Genomic DNA, 21406 nt, shown 5'->3' on the forward strand with positions numbered 1-21406 from the left:
TATGGTCATATTACTTCATATTTAAAAGACTCTCAGCCCAGACTTTTACAACCTATTTTGATTTTTCCCATAATCATGCACAGGACAGCCATACAGTAGCTTAAACATAGACCAATGAATAGAATGCGTTATATCAAATAATACACAATACACTGTGCTGTCACATCCTTAGTTACTACCCATGTATGCAACGTCTCTGGAAACAAGACCAGGCAATACCAGGTTTACAGCAGCCTGTCATGCAGTATTAACTTTTGTCCCAGGATGTTTTAGCTGAACCACTTTTCATGCAGCTGGCTATCATGAAATACATTGCTAATTCTTGCTCCTTGGCCACATTGACTCCAGAAAATGTACCAAATCTAGGTAAGCCCTAGCTGAGACACATTTCTTAATATCAACTAGAACGATTCACTGCTGTATGACTTAAACAAAAACATGGCAAACGATACAAACCACAGCACACCTTGTTGCCTAAACCTTATATTCCCAGAAATCCTATTAGTGGTTTTGTAGATCTGTAGATCTATTAATGTCTAGAAATCTGTTTTACAATTCTAAGACCAAGGAAACTGAAGCTAAGCCTTATCGATTTGTACAGGCATTACACTCAGGAGCTAGCCTCTATAATTATATAATAAAAACAGTGGTCTCTTTTTACAGCAGTAAGCCATTCATCACCAGAAGTAGGCAGTATATTTTATATGCTGACTACACCAGCGGAACATCCAGTTTAAAAACATAAGCTACTGTACTGTAAGCTGTTTTTCAAAAAGACGAGGTATAAATCTCACTAGCCTGTGTTTGAGTCCAAAGTAAAGCTGCAGAGGACTAGGAAGGTCCTTAACACTAAACCTGCACATTGTTCCCAAATAAATCAAAACTACTTTTAGGTTATGGTGTCATGAAGAAAGACAGGACTGGAAAATAAAACACAGGCCCAACCGATGGGCTTTAAGTATGTGCGTCAAGGGGACCCTGGGGTGGCATCTCACCTTTTTTCTCAAGTGTCCTCACTGCCTCCTCAGCCTCCTTCTGTTTGGCCCGGTACATGCTCTTCAGCTCTGCGATTTCACCATTCTTCCGGTCTAAAATCTGACAAGGAAACTGTTGAACATTGGCCTCAAAAGCCTACTTACTCACAGTCATTGTCTCTTGAGCCTGTCTCTTCTTTGCTTTATCGTTCTTACTACATTGTAGGCCAGCAGTAAGAAAACTTGTGAAACTTGGCTACAATAACAAAATGGAGGCCTTCATGACATTTGAGTGCATCACGTGAGTGACAGAATATTCCAGGCCTTTCAGCCTAAACGTAGTTCTGTGGTAAGAAGGGCTTGAATCTGGACAACCTGCTGGCTGTAGATTACAGGGGCTAACATTCTTATTTGAGACGATAACCAAAAAGGAGCTCAACCTCTTTCTCTAGTCAGCAGAGGAATTTGGAGCTTTGAAGCAGGCGGTCGAAGGACTGGGGTGTGTCTGCATCAGTGTGCGTTGGGGACAGGGGCAAGAGAAAGATCCTACTTTTTGGCCCTTCACCCTGCCACAGGCTTTTCTGTAAGTGCATTATCTGTAACGGCGGCGTAAGCTGAAAGCAGAGGATGACGAAGCCTTCTGATTCCTATATTATTCTCTCTAGGGAAGATCAGCAAGGGCCATTCTGTCAGCCAAATCCATGACCCTCTGGTGACATGGGACAGATAAAGCCAAGAAGAATGACAAATGTGTTTAACAGAGGAGAAAATGAGAGAACAGGCTGGAAGTACCCTAAAATGGGCTCAGTAGAGTACGTCAAAGTTTATATTTCACACTTCTAATTCTGTAGTTCGAAACTGTCAATAAGAAATGATCAAAATTTGTCATTCATGTTTGATACCTTTGCCCAACAGTGACGACAATATACAGAGATTTTATATATATACAGTTTTTGTCAATATACAGAAGTCCTCAGACTTTTAATCGTCAAAGGCACAACAGCAGTGACCGGTCATATTCCGGTCTGAAAAAAAAATCTATTTTTTAAGGTTCAAGGCCAAGTTATACAAGATTTTCCCCCCAGCTGGGGTAATATTGTTCCCGTAATACAGAATTACAATTAATTAATTAATTAATTAATTAAATAAATTAATTAATTTTAAAAAATGTTAGCATGCAGAAGGTTATAACTAGGAGCAGGCAGTCATATAAAGTAAATGCACACCACACAAGTTTAGCATGGCATTTAATTTGGATTTAATATTTCATCATATTATACCAATTATTATTGGTATATACCCATTATAAGGTGCCACCTGTGAGGGAGGGGCTTGTTGGGCCATTGCCTTCTCTTGCCTTTGCAGTCTTCAGACTGACACTTGCAGTTCAGTTTGGAGTTTTTGGCCCATCAGCTGGGAACTTTTTTTCAGCATACAATTGTTAAAACTCAATAAGCCCAATCAAATGAAGCATTCCTTACACACTTGGTGATATTCCGTAATGAGAGTCGAAAAATCCCCCCCAACAAAATAACAACATTGTAATGCTCTGTTTTTATACATACTCCATTCAGCTCTAATATTCAGTATGAGCACATTAATGCACTACAGTAATATATATTACTGTATATATATATATATATATATATATATATATATATATATATATATATATATATATATTATTTTTTTTATTTTTAATATTTATTTTTTTATTTTTTTAAATTTGTTTTGATATATGTTGTCAGCTATAGATATAGCTATAGCTATTTCCCCAGATTTCCCCAGAATCCCTTAGACACAAAGATCATTGTTTAGAGCTAGCGTCACAGACACATGTGGCAGTACAAGTGCACGTGCAGGATATCCTGAGCACAGCAAGCGTGCTAGCTGCCTTGCCTGTGTAAGAGGTCACATGGTTAAAATGAACACTTTGGATGCAGCAACAAAGTGGTTACCTCTTCAGGTCTTAAACATGATCTGCTGATCTCTGCTATTGTAGAAAAACAAAAACAAACAAACAAAAAAATTCATCGATGCAACTTCCTCACAACCTAATTTCCCCATTTTACAAACCGCAGTTTGAAAACCACTGGGTCAATTATTTTGCTTTGTTGTTATCACAAAAAATGTGATCGAAGTCTTTTAAAAGCTGAGGCTAGAAACTACTATTACGGACAGAATTGTACTGCTGTCATTTGGTTTTAATCACATTGTAAAATTTGACCTCAAGTAGTACATTTCACCAAATAAGATTCACTCAAATAAACACTGAATCAGAATCAGTTTACTCCTCATCATGTCTGCTCTGGCATTGGTCCTGCTATGAACAAATGCAGCTAGTGGCAAAAAGTAAACTGGAACAGGTGGCTCTGACTCCTGACCCTCATCTCGAGATCTAGAGATCTCTAGCTCCAGCTTCTTATTATGCCGCATGGGTTCCCACAGGACTGGTTCTGCAAGTACTCAACAATCTGTCCATTGTGTGACACACCACAGATCTGCTGTTATTGTTTCGCAGACAGAAAGCGGGTCTTTTGATGAGACTAAGAAACTAAAATTTTCTTCATGAAGGAAGGAGTATCATATGGCCCTTATTTAGCTCGCTCCAAACAAACACCAGATCAGCCTGGGACCTTGCCCCATGCTAGTGGGCCTGGATGCTTACATGCACGGTCAGTGTGACTTGTGGGATGTGTGTGATAAGATGCTTGCGCTGCCTGGACTGGGGAGGGGAAACCAGGGTTAGCATTGTAGAAATGTGTTTTATCTGAGGCGGCGGAGGCGGGGGCGCTTGTTCAGGCTCTTTTGAAGAGCTGACTCTCTGCTGGTTGCACAGGGGGACTGGAGTGGGAGTTCAAAGGCAAGCGGCCAGCATCCCAGCTGGACTGGCCGGTGACGCCGTGACCCTAAGTCCATGTCTCACCGAGGAGAAGCCGGCAGAGATCAACGCTGGGAGGGACACTGGAGCAAAGGGGACTGCTGGACAAGGGACACCCACTGGTCGTGTCTCACCAGGACTGGACGGAAATTTCAAATGAACCGCGTCTGCGTGTTTTCTGTGGTGTTTTGTAGTGTTATGAATTCCTTGTGGCAAAGCAAAGATGCACCTGAGCAAATATTGACATCCTCCCCAAGCAGGCTTTGATGAAGGAGATGCACATGTGGATCTAAAGCATCTCTGAGCTTCTCTCATCCACACAAAGCAGCTCATTAACACGGAACCGCACACAAGCACGGGCAACATCTTTATCAATTACGATCTTAATACAAGCAACACTGAGATTAATTAATGCTCAGTATTCACTGAGAGCTATTGAGGTTTCTACACAAAGCCCATGGGGGGAAAAAACTGACCAAAATAGTCTTCAAAGGGCTCTGGCAGTAATAAGAGGGAGCTGCAATGGAGCTCCTAATTTGAGATGTGCTTTCTGGGGTCCAGGCTTCATAGCCTCTTTCTCTCTCATGTATCCTAATAAAAGAGGGTGTTAGCTGAGGAGAGAGTGGACAAGAGCGTGAGGGAGGGGGTACATTTCATTCCACTTTGTCTTTGAAACACTGGTGACTTCTGATTAAAAAAAAAAAAAAAGCCTCCCCTAAAAGTTATTATTATTTTCTCCCTCTGGGAAAAAGTCACGGCGCCCATCAGAGGATTATTTGTCCTGCTTTTTGTCCATCAGAAGTGCACTCTGTTGCTAAGCTAGTCATCCTGCCAGCCAGCCCCGGCCGCCAGAGATGAAAGCCTCCGGACGAGAGTGGGGGGGGTGGGGGTGGTACTTGGGTAAAGACAAGTTCATGGAACATTTGGGGACACGCACAATTTTCCCATCGCCTTCTTAAAGAGTGCATTTTGGTCGCGCACAAGAAAGTCATAACATAGAGAGAAAGGGGACGAGAGTCTAGAGAGCAGGGTCGGACATGCAAGCCCTGGCTGGGAGAAGTGCTGCTTTTAGGGACAACCATTATAGGCTTTTTAGGGCATCTCTGACATGAAGAGATGCTGTTCAGTCTTTCTGTCGGAGTGTAACATCTGAATCAGTTAAGCAGTGTTTTTTGACTGAAATATCGGAAAAAAATTAAATCTCTTTGCCCGATGGTGACAGGAAAAAGGATCGATTTGTGGTTAAATTCTACAAATTGTTGGCCATTTTGCCAATAATTTCAGCAATAACAGGAAAGCCCATTTTGGATGGATATAGTTTTACATGATAATATATTTTAGCACAGGACTTATTATTATTATATTATTATTATATTAGGACGTAATATAAATTACTGAACTGTTCAGGGGGCTGTAAGTTGTGCAAGTAGTGCAAATGGTTCTACATTTATGGGGCTTCTGTACCAACCTCAACCTGCCTTCTTTTAAAACTGAAAAATGAAATACAAAGTTCAGTTTCCTCACAGGGTGAAAAACTAAGTGGACAAGCGCAATTTAATATTTTAAATTTAATCAGTGTTAAGCTTTCAATCTGACAATTAGCTTTGTTAGCAGGATAACAGTCTGCTCACTACAGAGAAAAAAAACCCCAAAATAACTCTAGTAATAACTAGTTTGAGCGACTGTTAAAAGGACAGAAAGCTGAAAGTAAAATGGGAAGTGCTATTCCAATATGGAAATAATTCGAACACTTAAAGGGAATGAAGTTGAATGCAAAATTAGAAGCATTTCTCTTAAAATCTGTATAATGCATTGAACTGTTTGAGTGGGAGAGTTCACATATTGAGCTTTTTGTGAACCTATATGTAATACTGGTCTGCTGCAGCTAATGATGCTAACTAGCTAACTCAGGCAGTGACTGAAAAACTAATGGGAGCTCATTACAAAGAAATATTGGGAAATTAAAAAAAATCAAAATAAAATAAAATAAAGTTCACCCGTCATAGGTGGTTCTACTTGAATCTTAATACACCTTCAAGAAATGAATTGAAGGTGAAAGAATCAAGAAATGAATATAAATATATATATATAAATTGTGCAAATGGATATCATGTAGGCACTTCTAAAAAAAATAAAATAAATATATATATATATAAAACGAACTAACTGATACATATTTTGATTGTTGGAACAAATTATCAATAAAGAACGAACAACTGAACTATAAACTAAATTACAAATCATACATACATATTTTAACATGAACATTATTGTAGCCTCATCAGTAGCTCAGTGCTCAGTATCCTATTATTACTGTATTAGGGTTAGTCACTCTACTAGTACTAGTGTACACTAACTAACTCTTGCTGATTATTATTATTAAGGCCCCATAACGCAGTTCGGTTTCCTGTTATGAGGTGCAGAACCTCCAAAAAAGCATGACACAACTGGTGTCATGACGAAATACAACTAACTGTGCAAAACACCTGCAACACTTACAGAACCAGCACAGTGGAAAAACATGTGGTAACTGATCCGTAGCATGTATCATATACATGCCTGTCCCTCCACTCACCAACCCAGAGAGACAATGACCACTAAATTCATGTATTATTCATATGGCTAATTAAAAATTGCTCCGTCCCACCTTCACATGGATATGGAAAAAGGAAACCTCATGCTTTCATTCAAGCATTTGAAGTCATTAGGAGAGCTCGGGCATGTTATGCAAATTGGATTTGACATGGATTGGTTGCGATCAGTGTATAATTAAGGTGCTTTTCCCTCATAATGGCACACACAGTGTGGACAGGGAACGCTGAAAATAGGGGAGATACATAATTTAAAACTAAATACCTTCTGAACATCAGCATCATGTTTCTGCTGTAGCTTCAGCCTTTCTTCTTGGTGTTTAGCTTCCAGAACTTTTGTCCTCATCTCAGTCTGAGAAAAAAAAAAAAAAAAAGAGAAATGACAGTGTACCCTATTTGGGCAAATAGATACTCACTACTCCTGTAGGGGATTCATTAATGTATAACCGTATATCTAAAACAATGAGTTGTCTATAATAAACATCATCACACTTTGGAAGGATTGGAATGGAATGTAAAATGATATAAAAAAATATCAACAGAAACACCAATATTCTCAACAATTTGCCGTGTCTGTGTATCAACATAAGGTGTTGGGTCATATTTTGAGAAACAATTTCTGTTCAGGGAAGATTTTTTATGAAACTGTCAACATTCTGTTTTTTTACATTAAATTTTAGTTGCATTTTAATTTTATACACAAATCTGACTTAAAATCACACAAATTATTTTATCATTTTTATCACATATCATAATCTTTATATTTCCAGGAAAACCTAAACATTTACATAATAATGTTTATATTTTCATTATACATTCTAGAATTCCTGCTGAAGGGTTATTGAGCTTATGCTGCTATGGCCCTATCCTATCACAATGTCCTCTATAGCTCCAAATGAAGAAGCTGATGTTCTAATATAAATGATTAAAACTCAGATGGAGGTTCTAGCTGTAACATACAGAGATTAGTACTTTTCCCTTCTAAAGCCAAATCTAGCAGATGAATTCCTTGGCAATAAATATAAGTATAACAGTATGTGTATTTACACCAAACCGTCATGGTATGGTTTATGCAGTTGAGCGAGAATACACTGTATGCGCTATTTAGGTACATAAGTTAATTTCACAAGCACACAGGCCACCCAGAAACCTTAATCTTTGGATTTGCATGGTACTGTGGGAACTGCAGTGGTTTAGGAATATGGTAACTTTAGTCTTGAAGGGACTGTAGGGAGGCCACCAGGACACCTAGGACTACTCTAAAGGAGTTAAAATGCTTTAGGAGCTAAGATAGGACTCAGGTGACTCTGTATAGAACACCAGTTGACCGGATTACACACCCAAGTCAAAGTTTATGGAAGAGCGGCAAATAAAATGAAATCTTGACTACAGTTCACACAAAGGCAAGTTGGAGGTCAACTGGAAGAAGGTTCTCAAAGTGGAGTTTTTTGGCCATCAGACTAGATGCTATGTATGGCAGACACCAAACACAGCACATCACCACAAACACACCATCCCATACCATGAAACATGTTGGTGGCAGCATCAATTTAACTCCTTCAGAATAGTCATTGGCATCTTTGTGTTCTCTCTCATCAGTCTCCTTTTCGCATGGTCACTCAGTTTTTGAGGACGGCCTACTTCAGGCAGATTTACATGTGCCATATTTCTTAATGATGGATTCAACTGAACTCCAGGGGATGTTCAGTGACTTCAAATTTTTGATATCCATCCCCTGACTTATATTCCTCGGTAACCTGTTCTCAGAGTTGTGTGAAGTGCTTGCAGTCAGGAATTTTGATTAAGCAGTGTGTCTTTTTGCAGCAACCACCTGAGACACATTCAATGCACTCGTTATCTCCATCTAACTAACTATGTAGACTAGAAGCACTAATTGCCTGGACCTCTGTTGAATTAGGAATTTATGAAATCACTTTTTTTTTTTTTTTACATCAGGTTTCTTTTTGTTCAATTTACAATGCTTTGTAGAAATCTGTTTTTACCTTGACATTTTGACAAGCTAAACATATATATTGACTATGATTCCATTAATAAAAGCACTAAAGGGGAAACCATCCAAAGGGTCCTAGCAGCCAGTCCACCATGAGCAATCAACTTCTGCCACCAAGCAAAACTCAATACATATTGATATTACATAATTTACCTTTCTGAATGTTTGAACTTTTAACAGAAAATTCCACTTTGGAGTAAAAGTCAAATCGGAGTTTGAAATAAAATCTGCCAGAAAGTTGTGCTGCGAAACAAAACATTATAAAGAGAACAAACAAAAGAAAGGAGACCATCTGCTCACTCAGTCTGAGACGGTTCAGCTCAGAAGCGGAAAGGTAGACAAAGATACAAGCCACCTATACAGAAACGCTACAAAGTGATGAACCGATGTTCATTAGCATATCAATGCGCGTCTTTGTTTAAAGCCAGAACTCAGTACTTCAGAGCAGAAGCTATGTGCCCAGCTGTAGTTGTGTTTGCTATGTGGTGCCCACGTCAATAACAGTGCTGGAGAGAGGAAGAGCATAAGAGAGCGGTAATTAGATTCCCCTCACCACCGCTCAGCTGGGCCATTCAATGCAGCTCAATATTTCTGGGATCAAAAGTTCAACAGTTTTCTGAGGCAAGTTAGAGCACGGCTCCTCTTGGGCCTTTCAGGCTGTCAAAGCCACACATATGCGAGATACTCTAGTACACACACATACACACACACACTTTAATTCAGATGCTATTAACTGACACTGGGCGGGGTTTTTTTCCTCACTCTCACACGGACACAGCTACAAGCTATGTCCTTGTACTGTATTTCACAACAACATGGCCGTCAGGCATTCTTGCACTTTTTTTTCCCTTCTTTTTTCCTGATGTACTTTGGTGGGGGTGGGGGGGGCTGGCGCATGTTTGATCTGGCAAGCGCAGCACTTCTGAATAGTGCCTCCCTCGCCCGAGGCTGACCCAGGACCCTGATCTTTCAACGGGCCGCCACTACTGTGGAGCGGGGCTGGTGTGCCTTATCAGATCTTCCCTAGGGCACGAAATAACATCACTGGAAAGAAAGAAAGAAAGAAGGGGGGGTGAGGGAGAGACAGGGAGATGTACAATCTGGATGAAAGGTTATACTGTTCTTTGATGACTTGGGTGAGTAACAGTATGTACTCCACATTAACCATAATGAGTGCTATAAGCTGCCAAACAAGCTTTGTGTGAAAAATATGAACATGCACAATACGGAAGAGTCATAAATGTTGTTGCCATGACTAGAGGGTGTGATTATGTAGAATGGCAGCAGAGGGGAGGAAGAGTTCAGTTATAATAAACTATAACTAGTCTCATATAGTGTCTGAATACATGTACATATCAGTAAGGATACTTAAGTAAGCACATTTATTTATTTTATCGATTGCGAGTACCGGTTATCACTTTCTGTAAGGTACTTACTTTTTGTTTGAGCAATACTTTTTTGCATTTATTCTATTCTTGTGAATCATTACTACAGTAGCAGTGGAGTTATATAGATAAGCGATAACAAAGGTTCTTTAGGACTACATGTTCTCTTTCTTTTACTGACACACGCATGCACGCAGTCAAAGACTTCTCAACCAAAGAACCTGACGAAGATCTCAACGCTCACTGGGGTAACGTGGCTCCATGACAGCTGGTCTGATTACAGGTTGGGGGAAAAGTGTCGACTGACATGGTCTCTTGCCGAGCCGGTGGCTCACTTTACACTGTAATCTGCCACTGTCCCTCCACATCTGATAAAATTAAATGGGCAGATTCATTGATTAGCCTTGCATGACCGAGCTCCAAAAACAATATTTATCCTTATCTGTCCTTTTTTAAGTTCTGTCTCAAAACATTCACCATTTCCCCCAAAATTCCAATGGTTTCAGTTGTTCAGTGAGTAATCAAATGGGTCAATGTGCAAGAACATAAACTTTAGTCTAAAAAGAAAAAAAACAAACAAACAAACACACAAACGTAAATACCAAAACTTACATCAACAAATGTGTGGTCACCCCTGTTCAAAATCTCTGTTACTGTCAATACGCAAGTATGCCGCCTTTTGGCAAGCATCATGGCTAATAACCATTTTTTTGGTCGTCTTTCAATTCAGTTTGGATGATGTTTGCCCATGCGTCATTGCGTAAGGCTTCTATTAAAGGCTTCTTTTAAAAGGTTTCACAAACCGTCATGTTATAGAGATATGTTTCACACTCGCATATCTCTATTACAAACATATCTCTATTGAACATCTGTTGATAGACCTCAGGAGCAGCGCATCATGCAAGACGACCCAGGAATCTCACAGAACTACACTCTTAAAAATAAAGGTTATTCGATTGTTTTTTAAGTAATTCCATAAAAGCAGGTCATTATGGAATCCAAACATTTGCATGGTGCTTTCTTTTTTTACTCTGAAATGAAACATTTTTAAATCTTGCTTAAAGTGTTTCAACAAATGTTTCATCCTAAACTAAACTCTTTTGGAGATCTTCTACTCGCTTAACTATTCAAAGGAACAGAAATTTTGACCCAGGGGGCCACAACCTTAAATTGCCACTAAACATGAACAAGGGACGTGTTTCTTTGTTACAACACATTAACAGAATTACTCAAAACAAGCCCACACTGAAGTAAAACTTACTTGTATTAGACAAGGTTGACGAGAATCTTGAAAGAAAGTGTTTGTGATTTATTTTCTCTCTTTGCTTGAAACATCAAAAACAGCCTATGTTAGTCCTGCGTGTCCTCCATATGCACCTTTTTATTTACGCTTCAAAATAGAAGAAAACCCAGCAGGCTTGGCAACATATGTGACTAGTTTCTAAAACCAAATCAAATCAATGATGTCTTTTTGCTCCAGTGCTTTCCTGCAGACTTTGAAAAGCCAGGTTTCTCTTGGCCTTGAAAAATGAAAAATGAGGAGCCCATACTAACTACTAATCAGTCAGAAGGGTAAACACACACAGAATATCTTCTGTTCTGCCTACACCATTGATTCTCAAACCCATACATGGTATTTTAAAATGTCAATCCACCTTGTCCCTACACTCAATGACCGTTTCATCCCACAGGTGCAGTTTGTAGATCTGTTGGTACATATAAGGTGTCAGATGCCCCAAAACTATAGCTGGACAGATATTATTTGGGTGGTGGACTATTCCATACCACTGCTGGAGGCTTTAAACTCAATTAAACTGCTGGCTTGGAACTAGTCATGTCAACACATCATGACCTTGGGACCACTGATATAGCTGACTATTAAACTATGACTATGTATAAAAAAAAAAAAAAAAAAAAAAAAAAAAAAAAAATTACACCCACAGGGTGCACCAAAAGATGTGTGTCTAATAAAGTGCCCATGATGTGTACAGCACTGCACAAAACTAGAACAGCACTGATACACGTGTTCAAAGCACAGTTTGGGGACGCTCACTCGTAACTAACTGATGAACTGAATTGAGTTTGTCTCATCAAACTGTGCCAGACTCTGGCCCGCCAGGATAGAACAAATGCCTGGCTAATAACTTGTGCAGCAACATAGATTGTGTGCCTGATCAAAGCTACATGGTTGCCGCATTTAACAAACTGGCAGTTTAGTGTACATTTTCCTACTGTAACAACAGCAGATAGGTGTTCCTGCTGCTCCGGTACACCCTGAACACGACTAGGTGCCTCAACGGAAACACTGCTAAATGAAGATATCTGGCACTAGCCAACCACAGTCACGGAACATTCTTGGTTGAATTAACAGCAGCATCTTCCTTGTGCCTGCCAAGGGCAGAGAGGCTTCTCAAGGGAGGTAGATTGATGGGGGATGTGAGAAGATGCAGAGTGAAGAAGGGCTGCTCAGTTCTCATGAGAACCTGCTTCAACAAAACCCACACTTAGCCACCTTAATCTGCCCTACTTCCTCCAAGCCTCGCAAAGCTTTGCCTTGCATCCTTTTTGATTTCTGCCTGCGTTTTTCTTCTTGTGCAATCGGAGAGACCACAGGAGACCTGTCAGAGGAGAAGCTTGTGCTGATTGAAGCCACACAATCAAACAGCTTCTGCCAGAGCAGACGTCAATGTGGGCGGTACTCGTTGTTGTTGGTAGTGACTCCAAAAGCCACCTTTTGAGCAAAGTTTGTCAAACTACATCAGTAGCAGACTGAAAAACTCTTGTTTTGAGAAGGTGCATCAGACAAGCAGGCAAGCGTGCACCTCAAGGTTTAGTCTTTTTTTTTCTTCTTCCTCTTCTAATGGTGGGTTTGGGGGGTGGTAGAAAATTCTGGTGAAGCGAGTGACATGTAGTTTCCTCAGAGTCATCCTCGCAGAGGCGATGCTGCTTTTGACGTTAGTTTCTTATGGAGGAGAAGTGATGGAAGAGAAGTGAGAGATGGGGTCGGGGGGTGGAGGAGAGATGTTTATCCCAATGGAGGTAGAGAAGGAACGAAAGGAAAAACGAGAGCAACAGAAAAATGAAGCAGCTGTTTTCTCTTTTCGTAAACCGCTATCGGTTGAATGCATTTCCTTGGGGAGCGCATTCACACTTCGTGGCTGTGTCTCTATCCTCTTTGAGAGAAAATTCCTTAGTAACAGCCCTGTGTTTGGATAAACACAGAGGTAAAAAGGACCTTTCACTCAAATAGTTTATCCATTTGATAGTCATAATGTGAACATCTCTGCCCCGTTTAAAAACAGGCACAGACAGTGAATAAGAGAGCTATTGATGTTTATCTTGGCACATCTGCAAACAGGACATGATGCAAAAGCCTGATCTGCTTGTTGCATGCTGAAATATGAATCTTATCAAAGACACGTTGTGTTCCTCTTACATCCTAATAGAAGCTGGATTATGTACTCTGGCTTATAGGCTAGGGCTATAAAGATACAGTGCCTTAATTAACAATTTTCCGCATCTACCATGATCTAACTTCTACATGCTGAACTGCAATGTAGGGCAAGAACAAACAGTTTTCTGTTCAACAACATCACATCTGTTTTAAGCCAATTCCTCCCAGCACTCTTTAAGGTCATGTCAAATTCTACCAGTATATGGTACATGAAAGTGGAATACCATGAACCACAAAACACTGTCGTCTCAGTAAAATGCAAATCCCACAAACAAAACAGAGCTGTAAATCGAGTCATTTCCAAAACACCCCCATCTGTTTGATAAGCATGTATCTCACTGGCAGGCTCTACTAGATATATTTGGGGGTGGGGGGTGGGTTGTATTCATGCAAGTTAAAACCTAATGCTAACAAACTCACTAAATCGACATGTGAAACTTTTTTGGGCATTTTCCTTAAGTCATATCCCTTTGATGTAGGCATCAGGGAACAAATTCTGAAAAGACAAAATAAACGCATTCTATGGCACCTTCAACACACGTAGGTTGAGGCTAATAGGTTGTTTCACAGCCATCCCAGGATTTGGATAAGGCTTACTATAAGCTAAGTCTTTGCTAAATCTTTCAGCATTTTCAAAACCTATGCACTTCATCAAGCCAAAAATAAAGGCATGCATATATAGGCATGGAGGGAAGACTGTAATTACATTCATCTTGCTAATCATTGCAACAAAAGATTTGCTGAACAGATGTGGTAAAACACATGAGCATTATATTTTTATTTATTTTAACAAATGGCATCAGTAGATTGCATTTCGTCAAAACCCTCACCAGCTAACTAAACTGTATAAAAAAGTCCTCATCTGCAATCACAAATACATGTGATTAGTGTTTGTGAGCAACATATGCAAGACCCTGTGGCATGCAGTTTAGTTTTTTCTATATTCTGTTTTCATTTTTCTTATCATCTTTCTAATTTAGTTCTTCCATTCGTTACATTTTAATGAATAAAAATGTATTATACAGAGTTCAAAAGGTAAAAAAAAATGTATTTTCCTTGGTTAATTCTTTAAACTAACACAGTTAAAGTGTGTAATTACCAAAAGTACTCTTTTGAGGATTTTGCATAAATAGGTGTAAAGCAGTGCAATGAACATGTGTGCACAAAAGCAAGAAAAATGTTCATGACTGTAAAAGCAAATGTGGGGTCACATCTAGAACATCCAGGATTGTGAAAGCTCATTTAACCCAATTTAGTGTCTTTTGGGAGGTCTAATTTAGTGTCAAATAGTGCTATTACAGCAGGCAAGAACAATATTTGGGAACAATTCTGTTTCAATGATGATGAATACTCAGAATATTGCTAAAAGTTCAAGTAAGTGTTGCTCATTACAAAAGAACCATTATAAACAGACATAGCTAACTGCAATGCTACACACATTTCTCTCAGTTCTACTTCAGATACAAGAGCAAGAGATTACTCCCATATCCATATAGGCTGATTAATGATGATTGCACCCATTTTTGTGCTCAAATGGTTACTTTGCAAAATACACAGAAACACTCTGACATACCCACCCTAAATATGACTGCATGCATTTCAATGTTTAAATATGCCAGATTAAATATCAACTGTGTCTTAAGTGTGTCAAACAACTAAAGCTGCATATGAGTCTGCTTGCATGTGTACATTAATATCACAATAGACATAATCAGCACGTCTGTAATCATACAGATTTGTAGTGATTCCAGGAAGATGTGCTTTGGTATCGAGCAAGCAAAAGGCTTTTTATTTTGAGATTTTGAGTAAGGGGAAGTGACATCATCCACATGAAAAAACATGCCATTATGAGATTTTGGCAGATGATTTAATAAAGGACTTATGAATTTCAGATTAGTATAACAAATCATTATGGTCAATGGCAGAAAAATGTAAGGGTGAGGTCCTCCATGTAGTCTTTGGTATGTTTCAGTGGCTAAGGTGAAATAAGACCTATCCACTCCACTATTTAGTTAGAAATGAGTGCTATGCAAAGGACATCCCAGGGTTTTTGCTGATATCAGGAGTCTAGGTCTGTCACTATTAGTTACGTTAGTTTAATATCAGAATAAAATAAGACAAACAATACAAATGGCTTTACCATACCAATACAAAACCATGCACAGCCTAAATGATTGAAGGAACAAAACAAACAAAAAAAGAAAAACCTTTGCAATAGGTATTCCCAATGTTGCTGAAGATGCTAAGGTATTAAGCTTGGTATAAATTAGCTATATCACCAGGCATCAAGGTGACGGCATCAACATTGCAACTCCACTTCTGCTCACAGATTTATATGTCTCTAACCATATCTTTATTAATTTGCTGAAAGGAACGTGATGTAAAGTTACAATATCAGACATTAAATTGTGTCTGTTTGTCTTTATATTAAAGACCTCTAAAGACTTACTGCCTTTTTAGGCGTAAATTTCAAGTCAAAGATCATATAGCATTGATTTTATCTAAGCAGTGCTGGAAGTCACCGCACTGGTGCTGAATGTCGTCAGCGGTGTGCTTCATTAAAAACTATGGTTACAAATTTTTGGACACTGTCCAGGATGCAGGAGCCTTTACTGTAAGGGCGGAGAAATACTTGCTGTTAACCACTATGCGCAGAGTCTGGGTATAATTAGTCAATCTAGAGGATTAAAAGCATTACTATGGGGAGGTTCAGGCCTGAAACACTCCCTACAGGCACAGAATTGCATTCCTTGATTACTAGACTGCATTATTGTTTGATCTGAGAAAAAAGCAGAGAGAAATGGACAAAGTGCTTGTTTTATAGTTTGTTCAGCTTGCTGCTGACAGAACGTCACACTGTGGAACACCTCAGCTGTTTGTGTTGGTATAGTACCTTGTGGACGCATCATGTTAATTCCTGTAGACATGCACATGCAAGTACATAAAGGCCCTAGAAGAAACCAGGTACAAAGTACATATTACTTTTATTAGTAAAAGTACATATTACTAGACACTTAGAGTGATCTGGTTTGAGTAATCACATCCTTATAAGAGTTGTTAGTTACTAGTTCCATCATGTAGACTTTTATTCACCGGCAGCTCTAAGACAAATTTAGCTAATAATGAATTTACGTAACAGACCACTTTAGGGGTCTACAAATGCAATGACTAGGAGATTAAACAGCCTAAGTCTATTTATAAAGCACATGTATTATTACCTCCATTACAGAAAACACAGGGAATTTCTCTAATACTACTGAAGCCATAGACTGTTTGCTGCCAGTAATTCTGCTCTTTCATGTGCGCGTGCAGTGCTGTGGCCTAAGGGGGTCTTAGTAAGGCTGAAGATGAGCAGTTGCCAGCCGAGTGCAGTCCACACACTGACAATTCTCACTTTCTCTCTCGCGCTCTCTCTCACACACACTCTCTCACACTCACACTCACACACACACACACACACACACACACACACCTCAGTGTCTCCCACTAGTGGACAGACACATGCAGCGCACCCAAGCATACAGCATGCATTACACCGCACAAGCACACAAGCTTCGCAAAGTGGGAGCCCTGTCTTTCAACAAATGTGAGGACTTCAAAAGTTCGACCCAGATGAGAACAATTCAGCCCGTAACCACCTTCCCTTTCGCTGCCTTGTCCATTAATTACGGATGCTACAGTAGGTGTGCTGTAATCAAATGGATTAGGCTTGCCCGGTGAACAAAAGCAGGCACTGGATGGCAGTTATATTTCCTGTGAAAAGGAGGCCGGCGCGAAGGAGATGTGATGTGAGGAGACCACCTGCTGAGAACACCTGAACATGTTGATCATTCTCTAACAGCATCAAAAGACTCACACAGTGAGGCGTAATGTAGCTAATTACTATAGGGTGATATTGGTGCGTGTTGTTCAAAGATACACACACTTATAAAAAAAAAGAAAAGATAAAGGAAAGCTTTGAGCTGGAAACCTATAACATGCACTGTAAGCCAGGAGTCATTACAGCTCTTGCAGTCAGGGACCCCTTCTTGTGTGGAAGAAAATCCTGTGCATTGCAAAAACCATAGAAACCACCTGGAATACCATAGCAACACCAAGAGATACATCTACTTGCTTCTTTTGGCCCATGCCAAAGTGTATACTTGCTCAGGAAAAAAATGCACAAAGATGATTTTTAAATACTGTACATTGCACTCTATTTATATATTGCTCTATGCTCTATATCTATCTTTAGTTAAGATGATCCTGATATTAAGGTGATTTAAAAAAACCTTTCTATTTTCTACTTTTGCTTTTTCTAAGCAATAAATAAACATGGCCAAAAATTACCTGCAATAGTTCAGAATAGTTCAACATAACGACCTGGTTAAAACAAGTTTAAGTGAGACAGTTATAGGCATATTCACATTTGGAAAGCATTCCTTGAAAATATTCCTTCTCTTCTACAGTAAACCCAGACTGGGACCACAAATCCATGTTAGGGGACATGTGGCTTAAAATTTACAAAGAGCAAGGCAGTCTGCCTAAAGTCTTTAAAGGGAATATCCACCCTTCACATATGTCGGTCTCCCGCCCTCTCAGCATATTTGACAAAGCATGTTAGGCAGTGTGGCTAACAAAGGTGTGTGGAGGCGGTGTCTGAGGAGCGGGGTGTGCTACAAGAACAGGGAGGGATACAGCAGCATCTAACCACAACATCTGCTAAAAGTTAAACAGTGCTAGCGAGGACAGCGTAGTGGAGCTGTCTGTAACACTAGCAGGCTAATATGCTTAAACTCTAGCACTGTGCAATAAACACACTTCATTCAAATCGGCAAATGTAGTGGCATCTTTACACAGCAGGGTTAAAATGAGCTAGTCAGAAAACGATTTTCTGCTCTGCATGTTGTCGCTATGAATTTGGGCCTCAACAATCGGAAGTTCATCAAACAAAAACAATTTAAATGGCTTATGTACAGCACCTTTTACTTGGGTGTAATTGACCCCTCCAACAGGACAATTACTCCAAGCATACCTCAAAGCCCACCAAGGCTTGGTTTCAAAAGTCCAGGACTCGAGTGGTCTGCAGAGTCCCCTGACTGGGATTTGAAGGCAGCGGTTCCTGCACACAAACTCTGTTATATATAGAATATATTATACTCTATTATATATAGAATATTATTGAAGTGGGGGCCACGGTCCATGAGGAACAGGCTAAGATTCCTGAGGAAGCTGGTGTCTAGCTATGCAGCACGTTTGTAGCAGGTCATTACAGCAAAAGGGTGCAGAACTAAGTACTATAGACACTTGGCATGAAGAGGTTTAATAATTCTGAGAGAGCAGTAGTCATTAAATGTGGCATTTTGTGTTGAATTTGGACAAACCGCTTGCTACATTTGTATGTTGAGCTATTTAAATTGGTCTTGTTTGATTGGTTTACTGCAAACTAGGGCTGCAACTATCGAATATTTTTGGAATTAAGCATTCTGGCGATTTTTTAATTAATTAATCGAGTAAACGGATAAATCACACACACATATATATATATATATATATATATATATATATATATATATATATATATATATATATATATATAAAAAAGTGTGATTTATCCGTTTACTCGATTAATTAATTAAAAAAATCACCAGAATGCTTAATTCCAAAAATTCATATACATATATATATATATATATATATATATATATATATATACATACACACACACACGTATATTTTTATAGTTTTTAACAACAATATCAATAGTGTGTTATGCAACATGAAAGGCCTCGTAAAATGAGAAAGCAACTGGCTGTTATTTCTCACAAAAGGTCAATACTTTTAGTAGATCAAAGCTTAAAACATTTGGCTTATTGGCTCCAGACTAAGTCCATTTAAATCAACCTGTCTTTAAAATGTTTATGATGTGCATGGAATAAAAACTATGAAATACAACTTCACAAACATAGGTTAGCCTATTTGTCCTTAGTTTTTTCTTAATTAAAAAAGGAAAAAGTGGTGTACCCCCTGCAATAAATAAAGAGATTAAAGAATAAATACCAAAAAGTATAAAAGCTACAAAAGGGATCATCTACAGTAAATCTATAATCTAACAAATTTAGTCATTGATGTAGTTATAAATGAATTTGTCCATCTGTTGCATTTATTATTACTACCTTATGTATGGGAAAGGAGTGTGTGTGTGTGTGTGTGTGTATGCGCGCAAGTGGGAGGGAGAGATGAGGAGGGATAAATTACATGAGTAAGATCTTGATGCATTTGCTGTCTTACTACTCATGTCTAATCACTAACGACTCAACACAGGCTACAAATAATCTGAAATACTGTACGTTACGCTAGTGTTAGCAGTTAGCAATCGTAATTATACGCTGTAGAGGCTCAGAGTCTGCTTGGAGAAGTGCAGTTCACGTGAGGATGCTTTCGGTTCAGGTGATGCAGCACTGATGAAGTACTATTATAGTAGACCAGGTCCGCTTTTACAGTGTATAAACTGCACTACATTGTCCACCTTATGCAACGTCCCACACTCGCACTCGCAGTAGGGACAAGGCAGGAGTGATGTGATAGCAGAGACATTTAGAATATATGGAATAGATGGTTGGTGACATAAATTAAACGTATTCCTGAGGCAAAGAATATTTCAAATAATCGTTTCTACTGCATGTTTGTAAATTTTGCTAATAAACTATGAAAGTAAATATTTATTGGCTTTTTTGTGCCATGTCCTATGCGCTATAACCACAGTTTATACTGGTGTTGGTGTGGCAAGGTGTGGAGGCTATGTTCCAGTGTGTGATACCCTTCAGCTGGCTGCAGTAGTCTCGCTATGCTTCCTTCTTTGAACCAAACAGATAGGATTCCTTGGACCAAACAAACTAAGATTCAGGTTCTGCTCTGCCCTCTGATATAGAGCAACTAGAGAACATTACAGAATAGCTCATTTGCATATAAGAACTTTCCTGACAGCTCAAATATTTAAACATTCAGACTCATTCTTAGTTTGAAAGTTTTTGTTCACTTATTGTTCTCGGAAAAATAATAGGACTCATCAATACAGACAAACGCTCCAAAACCAGGTGACACTATCGCTTGAAGATAACATGCCACCAGCCAATTTCAAACACTATCAGAGGAGAAGAAGCAAGTCAGAGGAAATGAAAGAGACTGAGTGTGTGAGTAAGACAGACACAGAGAGAAACGAGAGAATGCAAAAGAGTGAAATATTTTTTCTTCCCTCTTGAAGAAGGGAAAAAAAGCTGGAAAAGAATCAGGGGAGCAGAATTAATCTGTCTATAGAGGGTTTTTTGGCAGGAGTGGGACTAGAGATGAGTACAGGAAACTGTGTGCAGCAGTGTAACTTCACCCGCCTCCCTTAACTTCACCCCCACCCCCATATGTCGCTGCCATTTCAATCATAGGCAGTAAAAGCCAAGTCATGCACCATTTCCTTTCATGAAAGCCCAGTGGCTTCTGAGGAACTTTTCACTCACCTTTCTCTGGCTTTAATACGAACACAACAGGGCCGCTGGGTCTCCTATCCTGTGCCACACCTTTATGGGATACTAGCTGTACAGCGTGTACACACTTCAGGGTGCTAAAGAGGATACAGCAGAACAAATTGGTTCCATTGATTCCTCAAAGAACCTTTCGTTGGGAGGTTTTTTAGGAACATTACTCAGCTAAAAGATTATTTAGGAAACCAAATTGCTCTAAAAGAACTCCTGTAGGAACCTTTGCCTGCATCACGCTTCACAACAAGCACTCCAGAGGAAGTTTATTTCTTGGAGTCTGCATGCAGCATTCACACTTCTTTGCCCTCCTGCCTCTCATCTCTGGGTTTTTTCGGACAAATATAGCAAGTGCTCTTTTTGGGTGATCTGTGGGTTATTATTATTATTATTATTTATTTTTTTTTTTTTGGATGGGTCAAAGGCTGGGTAGTGACTCAACTAAGAGCAGCTCTGTTCCAAAGGAAAAGTGAGAGGGGTGGGAAATATAGGGGGTGGATGATTTAGGCAGGTCATGCCCAGTTTCATATTTAACAGTATCAGACAAGAGAGCAAAAGAGACATCAAAGCGAAGCTGCCTCTATGGGATTTGAAGCTTAAGC

At 39.3% G+C, this 21406-nt stretch overlaps 1 protein-coding gene across 11 annotated transcripts in view; it reads right to left on the reverse strand.

The window, feature by feature from the left end:
• The window catches only part of cep112 (centrosomal protein 112), a 161090-nt gene that overhangs the window by 110811 nt on the left and 28873 nt on the right, over positions 1–21406 (reverse strand). For all 11 annotated transcript variants that reach the window (XR_011980728.1, XR_011980727.1, XR_011980730.1 and 8 more), the window contains 2 exons: positions 6712–6798; positions 996–1095 (listed from right to left, as the gene is read on the reverse strand). Coding sequence is in view for 5 of the 11 variants with exons in the window: in XM_072694215.1 (XP_072550316.1) it covers positions 996–1095; positions 6712–6798 (187 nt within the window). In the remaining 6 variants the exon portion in view is untranslated. The remainder of the gene's footprint in view (positions 1–995; positions 1096–6711; positions 6799–21406) is intronic.

This window comes from Salminus brasiliensis, chromosome 12, assembly GCF_030463535.1.
Source record: "Salminus brasiliensis chromosome 12, fSalBra1.hap2, whole genome shotgun sequence".
Lineage (NCBI taxonomy): Eukaryota > Metazoa > Chordata > Actinopteri > Characiformes > Bryconidae > Salminus > Salminus brasiliensis.